This window comes from Mustela nigripes, chromosome X (genome assembly GCF_022355385.1).
Source record: "Mustela nigripes isolate SB6536 chromosome X, MUSNIG.SB6536, whole genome shotgun sequence".
Taxonomy (NCBI): Eukaryota; Metazoa; Chordata; class Mammalia; order Carnivora; family Mustelidae; genus Mustela; species Mustela nigripes.
The window spans coordinates 63,144,107-63,162,306 of NC_081575.1; the positions used below are offsets into that span (position 1 = coordinate 63,144,107).

Sequence of the window (18,200 nt, forward strand, 5' to 3'; positions counted from 1 at the left end):
TCACTCATCTGTAAACTCCAGAAAAGCATGATCACATCTGTTGTATACAAAGTCATATCCCCAGTACCTTGCAAATGGCAGCAACTCAATAACTGCTGACTTAGTAAATGAACCCACCTCCTCCATGAAAAACATGTCAAATACTCATATCCACTTTCTTTTTGAGTTCTGAATACCCTTGGAATCAGCATCATACCTAATTTCTCTGTAATTGTTTGGTACTGGGCTTCTTTCTCTGGTTAAACATTGGAGCATATTCCTTATGCTTCTTTGCATATCTTACAGAACCCACATAAACACTAGACATACAACGAGCACACAATAAACATGTATTCCTTGGTGTGCTGATGTAATTTATAAAAACTCAACTTACATACAACTTTGTAAGAATGCAGCTATTTTGCAGAGTAGGTCAGACCTACACAAAGCCTTTCCCTCTGCCTATATTTTGTATTTCAGAAATCATTCAAAAGTATGTTTCAGCATTTGGCAATTAGAGAAATAATCCAGAGAAGCTCAATGGCCCCACAGTTTGTAGCTCACTAATTATACAAGCCGACGGTTATGAGTTTTGTCAGTGGTAAAACAGAAAGACTACATCAGGGTGATCTGAATTGCTAGCTGTCAGTATGAGTTTAGAAATGTAGGTGTAATGTAGGCTACTGTGCCCTCTTAATCTGAGTTTTCCATTTTCTGTGGTGTTATTTGGAAACTAAATATTACTTCCAGGTACTGATTGTATATTAGTATATTCCTCCTACAGTGCACCCAATTTATAGTACCACAAAACTATAATTTATAATTTTATTACATAGGTTGCTAACATTACTTTTACTGTAAATAATTTTTAAAAGAATGATGTTAACTAAACTTTATTGTGTGTTTACTACCTGCGAGGCACTGCTATTAGGGCTTCACATATATTAACTCACTGACAATCCTCTGAGGTAGGTACTGTTAAATCATTTTGTATTTACCTAATGTCTGAAATATATATTTTGAGTAAACATTTTTTTTCTTTTTTCTTTCTTTTACAAAAAAAGAAACACACACACAGACCATTTCTTTTCTCTTCCTGGGAGACCTAGAAAATACAAACAAAATAAGACCAACACCATTTTAAACATTAGGTCCTTTAGCATATCTTTAAATAATGTAATTACCTTAAAACAAAACTATGAGTCCTTACTTATGAATTTAGTTTGAATGTACCAAAGAAATTTTGAGTTGCCAATACTGTAATTTATTTTATCATCAAATCTATTTGCTCATACTTTCAGACGAGATCGGGCGCGTTCAGGGTGGTATGGCAGTAAACTATTTGCTCATACTTTCAAAGAAGATAAATATTTTTCCCTTTAGGACAAATAAGGAACTTAATTCCAATAGAGCTAATTTTGCTCAAATGTCTATGTACTTAAAAAAATACAGTTCCTTTAAGGTAAGGTGAGAACAAGGTTCTAAAACCAGACTGACTGGCTTTAAATCTCAGCTTAGCCACTTGCTAGGTCTAGAAATCAAATTTGGTCTATGAAAGAATATTTCAACTCCTACCAAAGTGCAAACTACAAAGTCCTAGATTTTTTTTCTCATACCAGAGGAAGGATCGGTCTCCTTCATTTACATGCACACACACACACAAAAAAAAAAGAAAGAAAGAAAATGATTCAAGATCCCATGACTTAACAGTTCCCCTAAAGTTAAGAAACAGGCACTTGTGGGTTATTTTTTTTTTGTAATAAACATAGTAGACACACTCTTATGCAATCCTAATCATACCCTAAATTCAAGGTCAAATAATACACTGCACTAAATATATTATTCTTTTTTCCATCATCATACAGTGAATTTAAGGCTACTAAAACTCATCCTATTATCACCTAGCTAGAAGAAGAGAAGCCAGATAAAACACTTTGCTTTAGATGGACAATACTTGAAGACGCAGGACACCAATCTGATTGCTAATACATAAAAACCCACTTACAGGTATGATTAGAAAATAATACCAAGGGTGTCTGGGTGGCTCAGTCAGTTAAGCATCTGCCTTCTGTTCAGGTCATGATCCCAGGGTGCTGGAATCGAGTCCAGAGTCAGACTCCCTGCTCCAAAGGGAGTCCACTTCTCCCTCTGACCATCCTCCCACTCGCTCCCTCAATCTCTCTAATAAGTAAATAATATCTTTTAAAAAGAGAAATTAGGGCACCTGGGTGGCTCAGTGGGTTAGGCCGCTGCCTTCGGCTCAGGTCACGATCTCAGGGTCCTGGGATCGAGGCCCGCATCGGGCTCTCTGCTCAGCAGAGAGCCTGCTTCCCTCTCTCTCTCTCTGCCTGCCTCTCCATCTACTTGTGATTTCTCTCTGTCAAATAGATAAATAAAATCTTAAAAAAAAAAAGAGAGAAATTAATATCAACCTATTGTGGCTGTAAGTCTGAACTAAAAACTGACTGATATTCAGAGCTAACAGTGAAATGTCATAGTAAGGGGCGCCTGGGTGGCTCAGTGGGTTAAGCCGCTGCCTTCGGCTCGGGTCATGATCTCGGAGTCCTGGGATCGAGTCCCGCTCTCTGCTCAGCAGGGAGCCTGCTTCCCTCTCTCTCTCTCTGCCTGCCTCTCTGCCTACTTGTGATCTCTGTCTGTCAAATAAATAAATAAATAAAATCTTTAAAAAAAAAATGTCATAGTAAAAGAAGAGAAAGAATTTACTGGCCAAGAGGAAACTGGTTGTATACAAATACTTTAATATTAATAGTAGCGTTTTACTAATATATTAATAATCAATACAATATCCTTTATATTAATATCATTATTATATTTTCTATTTTTCCATTTTTCTGTTAGGTTGTCAATCTTTTTTTTTTTAAAGTAGGCTCCATGGAGCCCAACACAAGGCTTAAACTTAACGACCCTGAGATCAAGACCTGCGCTGAGATCAGGAGTCAAACACTTAACTGAGTAAGCCATCCAGGTATGTCTTAAGAGCATTATTAATTGATTTAATAATTCAATTAGAATTCTCAGAGCAGGGGCACCTCTGTGGCTCAGTCGTTAAACATCTGCCTTCGGCTCCGGTCATAATCCTAGAGTCCTGGGACTGAGCCCCACATCAGGCTCCCTGCTTGACGGAGAGCCTGCTTCTCCCTCTCCCCCACCCCCTGCTTTTGTTCCCTCTCTCACTGCCAAATACATAAATAAAATCTTTTAAAAAAATAATTCTTAGAGCAAATAATCTTATTTTCACCAAAAAAATAGATAGCCCCTTTTTTGCTTACCATTGTTAAGTACAAGGATCAACAAAGTACAAGGATTAACACTTGGAACTCCTTCATAACCAAGCTCTTTGTAACCTTTTGTTAGCTCAAGGATCAACTCTTAAGTATCCTCATGACCCCAAGAGTCAGCTACAAATTTTTCCTAAACAGTCCTGAGAATTTTCTTTAAAGGGCTCTTCACTGTGGAGTTCTTTCTCCTGTTCTTATATGTCTGATGACAGTTTCTCAGGTCTCAACAGAAGCCTTCTTAATGCTTTCTCCTGAATGGCAGGTAGCACACTTCAGGTGAACACTCAAGAGAGTAAAAACCATCTTCTTCATAATTCCAAGTTTATACAATGCCCTGCAAACTCACAGGTCAGAGTAGAGCAGGGAAGTAATTCCAGTATTATTCTCTCCCAGTCTTTGGCTGGCACATCAAATGCACAAGCAGGATCAGCAACAATTACAACAGCATAAATCAAAGCACTTTTTTTTTTAAAGATTTTATTTATTTATCAGAGAGAGAGAAGGGGAGAGAGCGAGCACAGGCAGACAGAATGGCAGGCAGAGGCAGAGGGAGAAGCAGGCTCCCCGCTGAGCAAGGAGCCCGATGTGGGACTCGATCCCAGGACGCTGGGATCATGACCTGAGCTGAAGGCAGCTGCTTAACCAACTGAGCCACCCAGGCGTCCCAAAACAAAACACTTTTTTAAACCAAAACAAAATCAACTAAGGTTAAATAGCCAAGTTAAAACAATTTCCCTAAGATGTGAAATAACCCATTAATTTCAATTAGTAAATTATGTAAATGTACTCCTGAGTATAGGTTTGGAAAATTGAACTTCTGTACTAGGGAATTATGTAGTAAAAATAGGTTTTAAAAAACATAGCTGTATAATCCTAAATGTGGACAGAAAGCATGAAACAAAATTAAAATGGCTCAAAATGGGGACATTTTATCCTCATTCCCTTCAAGGAAAGAAATATCTGTGAAAACTAGTGTAATCTACCAATACCCCACACATTTAATCCCACAGAGATATGAAAATCACTTCAATTTTCTAACAGTGCTGGAGAAACTAGCAACATATTTATGAAACCAGAGAGATCCTGCCCTTTCACTTTAAAGAAACACATTCTAAAAGTATTGTGATAATTTTCTTGCCATACTACTTTACCAAGTAAGTAAGCAAGTTATACCACATTCAATCAATCTGAAGACTGAGATTTATAAGTAAAAATCATGATTGCTGAGATAGTAAATTGAACCAAAATAGGCCTGTGGCCTGTCTTTCCTGCCCACTCCCCCATCCATATTTTGATTTATGTCCTAAGAAGATCACAATTTAAAAGCAAAACTCTGTTAAACCTTTAACAAAGATGAGTAGAGGGAATTTTAAGACTAAACTCCCATATATTATTCCCAACTGTTCCAGTACCTGTATCACCTCAAACAAATCTGTCCTCACAATTTAATTTCCCAACTGTCAAATGAACATTATTTTCACTCATTAGGATGTGTAAAAAGTCTTGATTAAAGTTTTTCAAGTATTTTTAAATATATAGATAAAAGAAACTATAATGAGGCATTTACAAAAGGAATGTGTTGCCTTAAAGCGCTCACAGAAGTAAAGATTGTAATGTGTTAGTTGGTTATTTTTGCTCATCATGCCCTCTCATTTTCAAATAAATTCTGCTACTTCATGCATTTTTCAAGGAAAAACAACCTTCTGCATTAGAGATCAGAGATGTTAACCTACGCTTTGGAGGGATTTGTGTTTACTCTAGCCCTACCTAGAGGCCAAGAATCAAGATCTTTTCAAGACTAAGAATGGAAAAGAATAGTTTCTATCAGGTTAAGAAGACTAGTAGAGAAATCAATTCGGAGGAGAAAAGGAAATGCATAAATTCCTTGAGAAAATGCTGGAACAGCTTCTGGCGTCAGATAATGTTATTCATTCCCAGCAATTTAAAAATTGATTCCAAATTACATTTAAGTCATAACAGTCAATAAGAATTAAAATATAGCAAGATTTAAAAGGAAAAAGGGAGAGACAAATCAAGAGACAAATCTTGGGTTTGTCTAAGGTTAAGACAAACCTTAAAAGGAAAAAAGGAAGAGATAAATCTTAATTATAGAGAACTGATGGTTACCAGAAGGGAGGAGGTGAGGGAATGGGGTAAACAGAGAATGGGGATTAAGGAGTGCACTTGTCTTGATGATGTATGGAAGTGCTGGATCACTGTATTATACACCTGAAACTAATATACTACTTTATGTTAACTAACTGGAATTAAAATAAAAGCCTAAATAAAAAATATATAGAAAGCTTTATTTTTTTTAAATTTGAGTTTACATCAGAATTAAATCTCATACATTAACACTCTTTTGTCATTTCATGTATTTTTTCTATATATAAGCTTTTTTATTGGCTGGAGGGTAGCTGTATATGGTTCTAAGCTTACCAGTTTTAGAGTCTGTATTTTTTTTCCCTTTAATAGTACTATCTTAGAGGCTGTGGCTGTGTTAGAAATAGGGGTGTTTATGTACAGTATGTTGTTGCATGTCCAGCATCTTTCCAGGCCCCCAAGCCTTTGCTCATATTTTTTTTTCTACTTGGGCTGCCCTCCCCTACGTCCATTCCTACAAAGTTAAATCCTATCCATTTTCAAGGCCCACCTCAAATGCTACCTTCCCTGAACTCTCATAACACTTTCTCTAACAAACAATGTTAGTGAGACTGGGAGGGTGTATCTGTCTTTCCTACTGCACTGTGAGACCCTCCAGTCAAAAAGCACTCTCTCATATCATGAACATAACACAAGAAAGTTTTAAAAATAAAATCTCTGTTCAAAATATCCTTTAAAAAGGATGAGAGAGGCACCTGGGTGAATCACTTGGTTAAGCAATGGACTCTTGATTTTTGGCTCAGGTCAGGATCTCAGGGTCACAAATGCAGCCCCACCTCAGGCTAGGCCCTGAATTCAGCACAGAATCTGCTTGTCCCTCTCCCTTTACTCCTCTCCCTGCTTGCATGTTTGCTCAATCAATCTCTCTCTCTCTCTCTCAAATAAATAAATCTTTTGAAAAGTTAATAAATAAAAAGGATGAAATAAGCAGTCTATTCAATTAGTGGGGCTGCTAGAACCCACTGTCTTCATAACTGAACTCAATTAACTTGACTGCAAACTCATTTGAGATCAGAGACTCTGTGCTGTTTCTTGTGCATACCCCCTACCACCCCACATCTCAATATCACCAAATTCAATGTCCTGCACACATTAAGACTCAATACAAAACCCTATTACTGTAGATGAACACACTCTAAAACAAAAATCAGATGCTAAAAATAGGAACTTGTGAAACAAAAGAGCTGTTGGTGCTTAGGATAAACCCAACGTCTACAACAAAGTGTCAAAGATAAAGGTGCTGCAGGGATGGAGAATAACTTTACAGGGAAGGAGGCAGAATGAACAAAATGAAATGGAAACGAGAGTGTTCTCTCAGTTTAGCTTATGCTCCAAGAGAAAGCAAAAAGCAAAATATATTTCTTTACATCATTTCATTAATGGTCTTCAGTCCATATGACTTCCAATACCGGTACGGACCTTCTTGTACCTTCAACTAATTGGGTAACATAGGCCACTGGATGATCAGGGCACTTTCCCAGAAGAGTACAAGAAAAGTGACACGGGTCAGGACTCAATCTCCCCTCCATTATCCCCTGCTGGGAAGGTAAAACTAAGTGTGGTAAATACCAGAGTTGTGAAGAAGTGAGAGTTTGGAGACTGTCTTGTTTAAAATAACCCCGCTACGCTCGGTAGTAGAGACTGACGGTACAGAACACCTCTCCAGTAGAAGGGGACGACAGGGAGCCCATATAGGACGTACCTGGTTTTCCTTTCCTATGCTGAAACCTCACGAGCTACGCAGCCCCGTGGCAAAAGCAGATCCACGCGCAGGTACCAATCTCACACACAAGGAGAAGAAACAGTAGTGGCGCCGTGGGAAGGGGGGCGGCGGCGTCGGGGACAGCGGCCGCGGTGGCGTCGGCAGCGGCTGTGGCGGCGGCACTCCCACGGCTTCTCTTCCTCCACCCACCGCCGCCCGAGCCTGCGGCCTTTACCCGTCCTTTCCTCACTCCCCCTACTTCCGGGTGACGCCCAGGCCGGAAGCAGGGCCTGAGATGCAAGAAAGGGACGCGTCACGTGAAGAGGGACAAGAGCCCCGGAGTTGAGCTTCTCCCGCCCCCTGCTGCCCCTGAGTTGACACGCACCCTCGCGTGGAGATCTTTGGCGCGGCAGAGACGCCTCCTTCCTCCCACCACCAAAAACAAAACAAAACAAAACAAAATCCCACCAAAACCTGTGTCATCTGTAGTTTCCCAACCTCGAGCCATTAAGTACCATAGACGTCTTTGTAAATCATCTTCTGCATAGTTCAGCCTTTCTCAGCATGAAATTAACGGGGTGATGTTACTCTATAGCCTAACTCCAAATGCAAATGCCAGAACTATGAACTTGCACTCATCCCTCCATTCAAAAATTATCTCAAAAAAATTGGACTTCTTATTCATAATCTTTATGTATATATTGGGGTTGGGACAGGTATCTCACCTCACATTACCTTCATATCGCCAATCTAAAGCTTTGAACCACTTGTCCATTTATCCATTCGCTTGTCCATCATCTTGAAAACCTAGAGGATTCCAAGGATGCAAAGAATTATTAGAGTATCTACCGCCATGAGTTTAGAAAGAAATGAGATGCATAAAATGTCTATGATGCAATAAATGATACAGAAAGCATTTGAGAAAAATGTATTTTTAATCCTGTCTTCCCATTTTCACATTTTAAAAAATAGCAAAATCCTAAGATTTTTAAAACAATTAATATTAATAGTAAGAGGAACAGGCTCCATCTCACTAAATTCAAAGTGAGATGCGGTCTTTTCGTATTGCCTTAAATTGAATATCTGTCATGAGATGTATGGGGAAATTAATTATATTTTCAGCTGGAACTGTTTGAACAAGGTTGCCATAAGTATCAAGTCTTTTTTACATAGACTTTATTTGTTTGTGAGAGAGAAAGAGAGAGCAAGCACCGGCATGCTCTGAAAGAGACCTAGGGAGGAGAAGCAGATGCGGACATCTCGAGGAGCAAGATAGGATCCCAGGACCCTGTGGTCCTGAACTGAGCCTAAGGCAGATGCCCCAGGCACCCCCAAGTCTAATAATGTTGCCAAACTCAAAATGATACATAAAGGATAAATATTAAAATACTATTTGTAAAAGGCTTAGGAAAGTGGCATACACTAACCATATTTAAGTGTTAAGTAAACCAATTATACCCCACCTATTGTCAAATTCCTACTAAGCTTTGACAGGCAATATTTAAAATTGCCCAGAGATCTAAATTTTAGGCCTACAATTAAGTATTTCACAAAGAATTATTCCTTTCCCCTCTGTACCCATCCACATACATATCTTCAGGACTACTAAATTTCCCAGCCATTAAGCTGTAATTGCCAATAAACGTGCACAACCTTAAGTCACAATTTCAACCCCAAATTTAAAATCTTAAAAATTACATCACATGGGACACCTGGATAGCTCTGTCAGTTAAATGTTTGCATTCAGGCAAAAATAAACTATTGGGATTTCATCAAGATCAAAACCTTTTGCACAGCAAAGGAAACGGTCAACAAAACCAAAAGATAACTGACAGAATGGGAGAAGATATTTGCAAACGACATATCAGATAAAGGGCTAGTGTACAAAATCTATAAAGAACTTAGCAAACTCAACACCCAAAGAACAAATAATCCAACCAAGAAATGGGCAGAAGACATGAACAGACATTTCTGCAAAGACATTCAGATGGCCAACAGACACATGAAAAAGTGCTCCACATCATTCGGCATCAGGGAAATACAAATCAAAACCACAATATCACGTCACACCAGCCAGAATGGCTAAAATTAACAAGTCAGGAAATGACAGATGCTGGCGAGGATGCAGAGAAAGGGGAACCCTCCTATACCGTTGGTGGGAATGCAAGCTGGTGCAACCACTCTGGAAAACAGCATGGCAGTTCCTCAAAAAGTTGAAAATAGAACTACCTTATGATCCAGCCATTGCACTACTGGGTTTTTACCCTAAAGATACAAACGTAGTGATCTGAAGGGGCACGTGCACCTGAATGTTTATAGCAGCAATGTCTACAATAGCCAAACTATGGAAAGAACCCAGATGTCCATCAACAGATGAATGGATAAAGAAGATGTGGTATATATATACAATGGAATACTATGAGAAATACTATCAAAAGAAATGAAATCTTGCCATTTGTGACGACGTGGATGGAACTAGAGGGTATCATGCTTAGTGAAATAAGTCAATCGGAGAAAGACAACTACCATGTGCTCTCCCTGATATGAGGAAGTGGAGATGGTACATGGGGGGTTAAGGGGGTAGGAAAAGAATAAATGAAACAAGATGGGATTGGGAGGGAGACAAACCGTAAGTGACTCTTAATCTCACAAAACAAACAGAGGGTTGCTGGGGGGAGTGGGGTTATGGACATTGGGGAGGTTATGTGCTATGGTGAGTGCTGTTAAGTGTGTAAACCTGGCGATTCACAGACCTGTACCCCTGGGGATAAAAATACATTATATGTTTATAAAAAAATAAAAAATAAATTAAAAATATTTTTTAAAAATCTCCAATGAAGTTATCAGTCACAAGGGTGAAGGCACATTATCTGTACCTCTGTAATTATTATAGTACCTAGTGCTAAATAAGTTTAATGAATTTAAGATTTGAGAGAGTGAACACCCAAGTGAGCCTGAGGAGGGGAATGAGAAAGAACCCTCAAGCAGACTTCAAACCGAGCAGAGCCCAATCTGGGTCTTGATCTCACAACCCTGAGTCAGCCACCCAACCAACTGACCCACCAAAGAGCCTAGTTTAATGAATTTAAAAGAACAGAAAACAGGGGTGCCTGGGTGGCTCAGTGGGTTAAAGCCTCTGCCTTTGGCTCAGGTCATGATCCCAGGGTCCTGGGATCGAGCCCCACATCAGGCTCTCGGCTCAGCCTGCTTCCTCCTCTCTCTGAATGTCTCTCTGCCCATTTGTGATCTCTGTCAAATAAATAAAATCTTAAAAAAAAAAACCAGAAAACACATAGTAATTTAACTTAGTTAAGAATAGTATTTATGATCTTCACCCTTATTTTTAAAAAAATATATGATAGCCCTCCAACAAGTAACATTTAAAGGATTGGCAATGCTTCTAAAGTCACTTACCTAAATTCTTCAAATGTACAGATTTTTGATAGGAAGACTAATTTGACAACCTTCCCACCCTAAATATTAAAACTCTCAGCAATGTGTTTGGGGATAAATTGAGTGTATTTGTGAAAGGATAAAATTTTGACTCTGTACATTAGGAAAGCTGCAAGGTCAGAACATTGTGATGACACTAATTTAGACTTATAGTACTGCTTCATTTCTGGCCATGCCTGAGGTAGTTTTAGAATTACTGATCAGGACAAGATTAACTACAAATTAAGCTTTAAAAGCCTGCAAAAAACCAACTACCACCACCAAGTTTTATCACACAAAGCAACATATATATTGGCAAATGGACAAATAGACTATTTTTTTTAAGATTTTATTTATTTATTTGACAGACAGAGAACACAAGTAGACAGAGGCAGGCAGATAGAGAAGAAGGGAAGCAGGCCCCATGCTGAGCAGAGAGCCCAATGTGGGACTCGATGCCAGGACCCTGAGATCATGACCCGAGCCGAAGGCAGCGGCTTAACCCACTGAGCCACCCAGGCGCCCCTAAATAGACTATTTTAAAGGTCATACATACTTTTTTGCCTGTAATAGCTGACAATTATCACTTACCTGACAGAAGTGGTACAAATCATATTGAAAATCACTTGTAGTCGTCAGTAATGCCAGTTCAGGAATAAAAAGGTAAATAATCTAATGACCATTGAAACTTCCTTAAAGACAAGTGTTTATTTTTGCTTAATCACATCTCTGGGTTACATGCATTTGAACACTTCAGTCCTATTTTAACATACTTCCTAAATATGATATAAAGTGTTCAGGGGCGCCTGGGTGGCTCAGTGGGTTAAAGCCTCTGCCTTCGGCTCAAGTCATGGTCTCAGGGTCCTGGGATCGAGCCCCACATCTGGCTCTCTGCTCAGCGGGGAGCCTGATTCCCCCTCTCTCCCTGCCTGCCTCTCTGCCTACATGTAATCTCTGTCTATCAAATAAATAAAATCTTTAAAAAAAAATAAAGTGTTCGAATTTTATCAAATATCAGCAGTCGTGTAGTTACTAATCTTGCAATGCACTTATTTTGCAAGGACATTCAACTTTTCCTACTCAGTGAAATTACTTACTGGCTTTGATGCATTTAATGAGAAAAATATTGCCATGAAAGCATTCTTCTAGTATTTCATGTAATAAGTACAAATCTTTCAAATGTTTGGTTATGCATAAATCCTTTCTATACCAGGTTAATTTGGAGAGTCCTAAAAGCCATTTACCTCATAACTTGTTATATATGTAAGTGAACTCAGGAATCTCTAATTCAGCTAACATAGATTACTCCACTGAAATTTCATTTTCTGCGTATTTGAGCTACTATCAACAAACATGAGGCTTTTTACACCTTCAGACAAAGAAGTACTGAAGTACATGGTGTAGATGTTTTCTTCACTTAGCATCTTACATACAAAATCCAAAGTCATACTGGATTCAGGATAATACATGTATCAAAAAGTTGGTGTAATTAACAAAGTCAACAGCAGAGGTTAACACCAATAAACTGTATTTGAAAGATCCTTTCTTTAATAGCATCATAAGCATCCTAAATAAATATAATGGAAGACCCAAAGCTCGAAGATAAATGTGCCAATGGAGCCAAAGGGCTAGCTAATCTTCAGACATTCTAAGAGTTCATTTGACAGGACCAGTCTTCCTTGGGTCTGGTGACACCCCAAGTTCTCTTGGCAGGAGTAAAAAGGCCCTAGTAACAACTACAAATATAAACATAGATTAGAGATGAAAGTAGTAGGCATAATCAGTATCTGGACACTCAAAGATGACCTAAATTAATTCTGTGATCAGTTATTCAAGAACTGTAATTTCAGGCTACTATAAAGTTGACTTCCAAGTGACAGCTAGATTTTACTTTCATATTATCTCAGAAAGAAAAATTTAAGAAATTGTAAAGAATCTGACTTAAATAGTAACACTTAAGGTTAAATACATGAAAAGTGATCAGGCTTAGTCTCATTACAAAAGAAATAAACAAACTGACAACAGTGGTTTCAAATGTACTTTATTTCTTCAATCATGCCATATTTTAATGGGGTGCAGAGTGTTTTTATTTGGCATCAGTTATGAGTTGGTTTTGAAACAATTCAGTATTACACCAACTGGGATGATTACTGATCTCTCCATTCCTTTGGGGTGACTCTGCCAACAGGGGACAGGTTCCATTCTATTCCAATTTGTGTTGCTGTCTGTAAGAATTAAAATGCTATTAGTTATAAATGTTTAAACTAGAGTCTACTCTCCCTTGGAGACTATTTCTTAAAAGTGACAAAAATATTCTACTCTACAGGTTAAAAACACACAGAAATTCAGCTGGGATATAGTGCCTCCTCCATGTAGGCCAAAGCTAATTCCTGTCCTAATTCTCTAGACCAGTACTGTTTAATAGAACTTCCTGAGATGCAAGAAATGTCTAGATCTTCATTGTCTAACACAAGAGCCAAATATTGCTACTGAGCAACTGAAATGCAGCCAGTATGACTGAACAATTGAATTTTTAATTTCATTAATTCCAATTTTTACTTCACATTTCTCTACTACCTCCTCAAACACTGCTTCACTCCACCACAACTATCTAAATACTGTAAAAGAACAATTTTATAGTATCTTTTCATCAAGGAACACAACCTCCAAAGTGCCCCTGACCACACATTTGTTCAACATCTAATCACTCTTCTAAATACATACACGTATTTTACCTGTGTATTTAAGGAAGGTTAAAACAAGAATGAAAAGCCCCATGAATAAATATTTTTGTGTATTAAGGCAAGATTAATAGATATCTCTAAGAGCAACTTATATATTTATCCTACTTTTAACCAGTAAGTACATCAACTGGTAAGAAAACTTAAATGTTAAGATGTAAAAAACTAAAAAAATGAAAGCAAGTCATTGTACACCTCATCCATCAGAAATTTACTCAGTTCTGCGGGCAGAATTTTAGAAAAGACACCAATTAAGTGAAAGAAGGTGATCCAAGATGGTGAAAACCCTGGAAAATATGTAACAAAAAGTGATTAACAGAACTAAGGATGTTTAATTTGAAAGAGAAGATCCAGGAAAGTAGTATCTAATTTTCAAGTATCTTTGGTTTCTAGTAGCTAATGGATGATACATGGAAATGGAATCAGAATTTCTTGTTGAAAGAAAATGATGGTTAGTGCATTTGGCTGGCTCAAACGGCGGAGCTTATAACTCCTGATTTCAGGTTGTGAGTTCAAACTCCATGCTGGGTGTACAGATTACTTTAAAAAAAAGAAAAAAAGAAAATGATGGGTAGAATATGAATGCTTAATGCTATGGAAGAAATTCCTGCACTGGATAGGTAATCACATCAGAAAATCTCTGAAGTCCCTCCCAACTAGAAATGTATACTACTCTGTGAAAGCATTTTGAATACATAAAATAAACAGGAATGAAAATTATCTAATATAGAAAATTATCAATCAACAGTACTTACATATGCCCACACAGCAATACAGAAAGTGGTTCCACTAGCTAATATGGCATTACCATATTTGTCATGGAAATCAGGTGTCCTTTTCTGGTGGCTCTGCCTTGCCACTGTTTGTGGGATGCTTTGAACTTAAAAAAAAAAAAAAGGAAATACAGAAGCATATCTATCAATTATAAGGAAAAGAACATGTAATTGATATTGCTAATCAGGGAAGCAACAGGATGTTAAATTTCTAGTCCTTTGAGGTTCAACACAATGTTAAAACATACTGTAGCTAAAAGCATAGTAGTATACTTTAAATGCATCAAAATTAATGTAATTTGACACATGTATAGATATGTGAGAAACAAATGTATCAAAATACTTGTATCTATGCAGTGCAGTGTATGTATCCTACAATTCTTCCAAATTTTCTCTATGTCTGAAAATTTTTGTAATAAAATCTTGGTGGATAAAACAGTAAAGGTGATGTCAGTAACATTCACTATAAACCTCTGTACCTTGGCTCTTACTCATTAATTTGAATATTTAGGACTTAAATTTTCACTAGTTTACTCTGCAGTGCTCAGCAACTTACAACATAAAAGGGTAAACTCAAAAGAATTTCAAATTAAAGCATACTTAATGTTTATCACCATAAAACTGCAAAAAAAAAAAAACCCCTCCAAAAACTAGAGTAATGCTGATTTTAAAAAAAAATTACTAATGAGGGTGCCTGGGTGGCTCAGGCAGTTGGGTCTGCCTTCAACTCAGATTAGGGTTCTATGATCCTGGGATCCAGTCCCAAGTCAGGCTCCCTGCTCAGCAGGGATTCTGCTGCTCCCTTGCCCCTCCCCCTCTAGAGATATCTCTCTCTCTCTCTTTCTCTCTCTCTCTCATGCTCTCCCAAATAAATAAAATCTTCAAAAAATAATTACTGATGAATACAACACTACGCTAAAAGAAATAGGGTACATGAAAATGTGTAAGACACAGACCCTGTCTTCAAGTAACCTCCAATCTAGAGGAGGGTATGAGACATCTATACACAAATCACCGTAATACAAAAAAGTAGAATATTAGCTAAGTACTCTGAACACCAAGTAGGATTTGGTTATGTAGATGTAGGAAGGGGAAATCTGAAAAAAAAAAAAAGGTGGAGAAAAAAGCCCAGTATACTAGAAAACCAATTATGTTTGGTTGAAGGACGAGGTATATAGACAAGTAATAGGGATAAAACCAGAAAGGATAATGAAGGGCCACTTTTTCGGTTGAGGCAAAAGTTTTTGAGCAGAATGACATTAAAACTTTGCTTTACTATTATTTTAATAGAGTAAGTTTTCAAACTGCCTCTTGGGCTCTCAGGAAAGCTTGGCAAAGAGCCAAGACTGCAAAAATGTGTATTTCAAGATTCTTTTTTCCTTCTAAGTAACAGATTCTTATCATATTTTTTAAGACTTTATTTGAGAGAGAGAGAAGGCGCGGTGGCCAGGAGTGGCGGGGGAGACAAAGAGAGTAGCAGACTCCCCACGGAGCAAGGAACAGGACTGGAGGCTCCATCCAAGGGCGCTGAGATCATGACCTCCGCGGAAGGCAAACACTCAACTCACTGAGCCACCTAGGCGACCCGATCCTAACTGTTTTAGAGGCTCAAATGGTACTTACATAATAGAAAACATGTATCTTTTTCTTTTTAAGATTTATTTATTTGAGAGAAAGAGCACTGGGGAGGAGGTGCAGAGGGAGAGAAACAGACTCCAGGCTGAGTCCAAAGGAGCCTAACTTCAGAGGATCCCAGGACCCTAACTTCAGAGGATCCCAGGACCCTTGAGACCACAGACTAGCTGAAACCTCGGACTGGAAGCTTAACGGACTGAGCTACACAGGCGCCCCTGTAATAGAAAGCATAGTTTTTAAAAAACAGCAAAAGGAAGAAAGACAGACAGACAGAAAGAGCAATGTTGCCCATTCACTAGCATTTAAGAATATAATGGCTTCTATGTGATACAGTGGGTTATTTCAGAATAGTTATTTGACCATTAATAATTTCTTCTCCTAACTGCCTTATAGGTTTTCTTTTCACCTTTAGACACACTTGGGATGAGCAAATTTACAAACATTTCACAATATATTCTGCTCTAGAGCAGTTAAAAAGTGAGCGTGTGAATTCCACATTGGTTAAAAAAAAATTCCCTTTCCTAATGTACAAGGCCCTACCTGCTCAAAGGGCAAATAAATTAAAATTACCAAACAATTCTGCAACATCTCATGACCTTAAAATTCAGTTCACCAAAATTCAATCACCAAAGTGGATTTCTTTAGACTTCTCTTCTGTAACAAGAAATGGTTTGGTTACAACCAACTGGTATCCCCAAGAATTGTATGAGGTAGTAAATATTTACTAACCCTATGTTTTACAAAGCAGGAAAATTAGGTTCAGAAAAAATTATTTGCCCAAAGGGAAAGAGATAACAGATGTGACTTTTGGAATATTGAAAACCCAGTTGGGCAACTATTTTTTTGGTGACTGTCAAAGCTACTTGAGTGTTTAGAACACAATCTAGTAATACCACTAATGTCTCTGTAGAAGTAAAAACAGGTTTAAGGACGCTAAATGGTAATTGCTTAAGGTCACTTTCAATGTAAAACTGCTTGCTCAAGTTACTCAAGGTCACCTTCACTGCAAATCCAGTACGGAAATGAATTTTCTCTTTCCAATCTAGTGCATTCTCAATACATAAGGCTGGTCTCAAAATTCCCTTTTACCTGCCAAACTCTTAGATAAGAAAAAAAATTACAACTGTTTTCGAATAAGCTAATACTCATTTAATAACCAACAAACAACATAAAAGCTGCAGGGCCACCACTAGGGTTGTCTCCTTGCAATGAAAGAGCTAGATTTCCAGTTTCCTTCCGTTAGTTACAGTTATTGGAGAGGAAGTTCACTGGGGGTGAATATACTCCCAAAGCTAAAAATTTATGAAATTACTGAAGGAATGAATAGTGTCCACGAAGAACCTCCGTCCCTGAAATCGTAGATAAGAGAACGTAAAATGCAAAAACAAAAAACAAAAAACAGGGCTATGCTACGACTCTGGTGACAGAAAGTGAGCTAGGAACCAAAACAGAAACACGGGGTGATTAAGTTAATGCTAAGGACAGCTTCTCAACTACTCGGGGCGAGGCGGGAGACAGCGCATTTAGAATTAGAAAGTCACGATGCAGGAGGAGGGAAAGGGCACGAGAAACCACTAAGACAAACGTGTAAAAGGCGGTTGGAAATTATTTGCTCACAATTTTTGCTTACCTCGGAGACGACGTAGAGCGGTTCTGGCCATGGGAAACATCCTGAAGGTGAAAACAGAACCGAGCAACTACAGCTTCCGCTTTGCTACAACTTGGTACCAAGTCGCCTTGCAAAAAGCCCTGAAAAACAAAATGGCTTTCGGCTGGGCTCTTTAATGAAATTTAATGAAATATCGCGAGACCTCTTTAAAAAAAAAAAAAACTCCAGCCTATAGAAATTGTAATCCTCTTTACAGACAGGAAAGATAAAGGCTTTTGGGAAATGTAGTTTCACGCTTTGTAAGTGAGGTTTGTCGGTATTTACTGAAGAACCTTGCAGCCAGGATTAGGGTTGTACAGAAGACAGCCGATACACTGATCTTAGACGGAATCATCAAAGGCAGTAGCTTCAAGTTGGTGTTTCAGAGGTCTGAACTTGTGTCTCGCTCCACACTACCAGTTCTTTTGAGTCCCCCGAAGTTCCTTCGCTTCTCTAATTTTTTGTCTACTACTGTATACTAATTTGTTTAACTTTTAATTTTGAGATTTAGAGAAAAGTTGCTAGAATAGTAAAATAAAATCGTAATTATGTGGTTAAATACGTGATAAAGCAAATGCAATGAATCGATTTTAGAATCTTGATGGTGGTGTTCAGAGTACAATTATTTCACTTTTTCTGTATGTTTGGATATTTTCATTATAAAATATTGGTGGTGGAGGGAGAACACCTAAACACCTATTGCCAAGGTTCACCACTTGGATAATATTTTGCCACACGTGTTCTCTCTCTCTCTTTATGGGGGGGCAGTTCTGAACCATTTGAGAGTAACTTGCAAACATTATGTACTTTTTATTTTTTTTAAAGATT

At 38.1% G+C, this 18,200-nt stretch overlaps 2 protein-coding genes across 2 annotated transcripts in view; both read right to left on the reverse strand.

The window, feature by feature from the left end:
* Nucleotides 1-7,393, reverse strand: part of ATP7A (ATPase copper transporting alpha) — a 190,064-nt gene extending 182,671 nt beyond the window's left edge. Inside the window, exon 1 of the mRNA XM_059385224.1 lies at nucleotides 7,144-7,393. The gene's annotated coding sequence lies outside the window, so the exon portion shown is untranslated. The remainder of the gene's footprint in view (nucleotides 1-7,143) is intronic.
* Nucleotides 7,394-12,599: 5,206 nt separating this feature from the next.
* LOC132007782 (cytochrome c oxidase subunit 7B, mitochondrial) lies at nucleotides 12,600-17,506 on the reverse strand. Its single transcript, XM_059386160.1, has 3 exons — nucleotides 17,355-17,506; nucleotides 14,072-14,196; nucleotides 12,600-12,800 (listed from the first exon to the last, which is right to left on the reverse strand). Exons 1-3 carry the CDS (start codon nucleotides 17,392-17,394, stop codon nucleotides 12,723-12,725), a joined length of 243 nt encoding a protein of 80 aa, XP_059242143.1. The 5' UTR covers nucleotides 17,395-17,506; the 3' UTR covers nucleotides 12,600-12,722.
* Nucleotides 17,507-18,200: the final 694 nt, after the last annotated feature.

Excerpts from the sequence above, each read along its gene's own strand:
- LOC132007782 (XM_059386160.1), bottom strand. The coding sequence starts at position 17,394 with ATGTTTCCCATGGCCAGAACCGCTCTACGTCGTCTCCGAG. Across the intron at positions 14,197-17,354 it reads CGCTCTACGTCGTCTCCGAG|TTCAAAGCATCCCACAAACA; the intron begins GTAAGCAAAAAT and ends TTTTTTTTTAAG. Across the intron at positions 12,801-14,071 it reads GTATTGCTGTGTGGGCATAT|ACAGCAACACAAATTGGAAT; the intron begins GTAAGTACTGTT and ends TAATTCTTACAG.